A 1,853-nucleotide genomic window follows, 5' to 3' on the forward strand; every position below is an offset into this window, starting at 1 on the left:
GAATTCTGCAAACCCTTTACCAACGGTGGTTATTACCTGTCTTCCTTAACCCTGTCACCATTTTCCAGTAATTGCTCTGCATCAAAATTTTGAACCTTTCTGAATCAGCCAGCGGAGGTGCTGCCAACCCTTATGGTTTTATTAGGGAATTGTGAGACATCATTTTCTTAAATCTGCAGCTTCAAGATTCCTGTTATTTTCAGAGACTGCTGCTCTTTGTTTGAGCAGCAGCGTATTTCTAGATTCGCACAGAAAAAAAGCTTAAGCAAGTGAACTAGGAAGCCAGACAACAAATGTAATCCAGACCAAAAACTAAAAAAAAAAACCCCAATATTATGATGGTAAGCAAAACTAATGACAAGGCTTTGCACCTGAAGTGCAGAATAAAAGGACGGAGAAAATTTGATGGTGTGGGGCCAATTCAAATTTGCCAAAATACCTGTGCCTCGTTTCTCCTCTGTCCCGTGGGGACCTGGTGGAGCAGCTGGTGACTGCGAGCTCAGGACTTTGACATCTAAGCCCATGCCTCGTATAAAGCTGTACTGTTATTGTTCTAAAGAAAATAATATCCTGTTTCCTTTTTAAACTGTGTATCTCTTTAAAAATGTTAAATGGCTGCTACATTCCTGACTTTATCCTGGACACTTTTTATGAGTCTGCACTTCCCTCTTCTTTTGCTTTAACAAGCCGGCTAAGCAGAGGATTAGGGGAATGACTTAGTGCACATGTGCTAAAGAAGGGGGGAAAAATCCGCCTTCAAAATCTTACATAACTTAAAAAAATAAACATGTAAAACACAGACACACGCCCAAGCCCTCACTCTTTGCACTTAAAAATAATCCTCATCATCATCATGTGGCCCAGCTGCAGTTTGCCAGCTGGACTGTCCTCTGAAAAAATGAACATTTTAAATTATGGAAACGAGAAATACATAGCAGCAAGTTTCCCAAACGTATTTCTGATGATGTTTCCTATTTCACTCTCTTTCCTATGACCAGAGCTCAGTATTCAATAGCTGGGAGTAAGCAGCCACCCCCCAGGAAGGAGGAGGAAGAGAACTACCGAGCCCTATCATGCTGTCAGGCACCTTCTATAAATATTTATGTGACCTACGGGATATAGCACAGTTTGAAATCTTGCAGCCTCCGTAGCCACTGTGCAGTCAGGCAGTTCCCCGTACTCCTCTGAAAGTTCCTGTATTTCAGGCAAGACCTGGGTCTTTACATAGCTGTGCTCTGCTTATAGCATTCGCTGACCTAAATTGGGGATGTTGTACCGAACGGCGTGTTCCTGAGGGGATCTCGGCGTATAGCAATGAACTCGCCTTTTGTGGAGGATGTGGCTGCAATTAGAGTCATTCAATAAACGTGAGGAGGACTTTATGTCCTCCATCATGTGCAGAATGCAACGGAAGGATAAGCTAAGGTAATGTTTGAAGGATTGAGCCAAAGCTGAGTGAAGGGAAGAAAAATTCTTCTGCCATGCATTTATGTTAGAGGGGTTTCTGTCCTGCAAAAACACCCAGGTTTGGGTGGGTTTTTTTCTTGACAAACTGCAGAAAAGGAACCTACCCAACCCCCTACCCTAAACAGGAACTTGATCCTTAGTGATACCTTCCTGTCCTCTCCCTATTTATAGAAGTAAGGTCACCCAAATAAGAACAGAAACGGTATCATATGCTTTTGGTGACCAACTGAATTCTGCATATTGACAATTCAGAGGAACTCATTTGAATAACCCACATCAGAAACCATTTGGAAAGAACACCTCACTGTGGCCATTTTTGTGTGTAGAACAACTGAGCAATCCCTGAGACACATGGTCAGTTATTTGGAATTTGGGTATCTTTCCCT

The 1,853-nt window shown here is 42.4% G+C and overlaps 1 protein-coding gene across 1 annotated transcript in view; it reads left to right on the plus strand.

Annotated features, from left to right (window-relative positions):
• Nucleotides 1-1,336: 1,336 nt before the first annotated feature.
• UBASH3B (ubiquitin associated and SH3 domain containing B) overlaps nt 1,337-1,853 on the plus strand; it is a 29,242-nt gene continuing 28,725 nt past the window's right edge. The window contains exon 1 of the mRNA XM_009890816.1: nt 1,337-1,425. Within this exon, the coding sequence (XP_009889118.1) occupies nt 1,337-1,425 (89 nt within the window). The remainder of the gene's footprint in view (nt 1,426-1,853) is intronic.

Source organism: Charadrius vociferus, unplaced genomic scaffold (genome assembly GCF_000708025.1).
Source record: "Charadrius vociferus isolate BGI_N301 unplaced genomic scaffold, ASM70802v2 scaffold858, whole genome shotgun sequence".
Taxonomy (NCBI): domain Eukaryota; kingdom Metazoa; phylum Chordata; class Aves; order Charadriiformes; family Charadriidae; genus Charadrius; species Charadrius vociferus.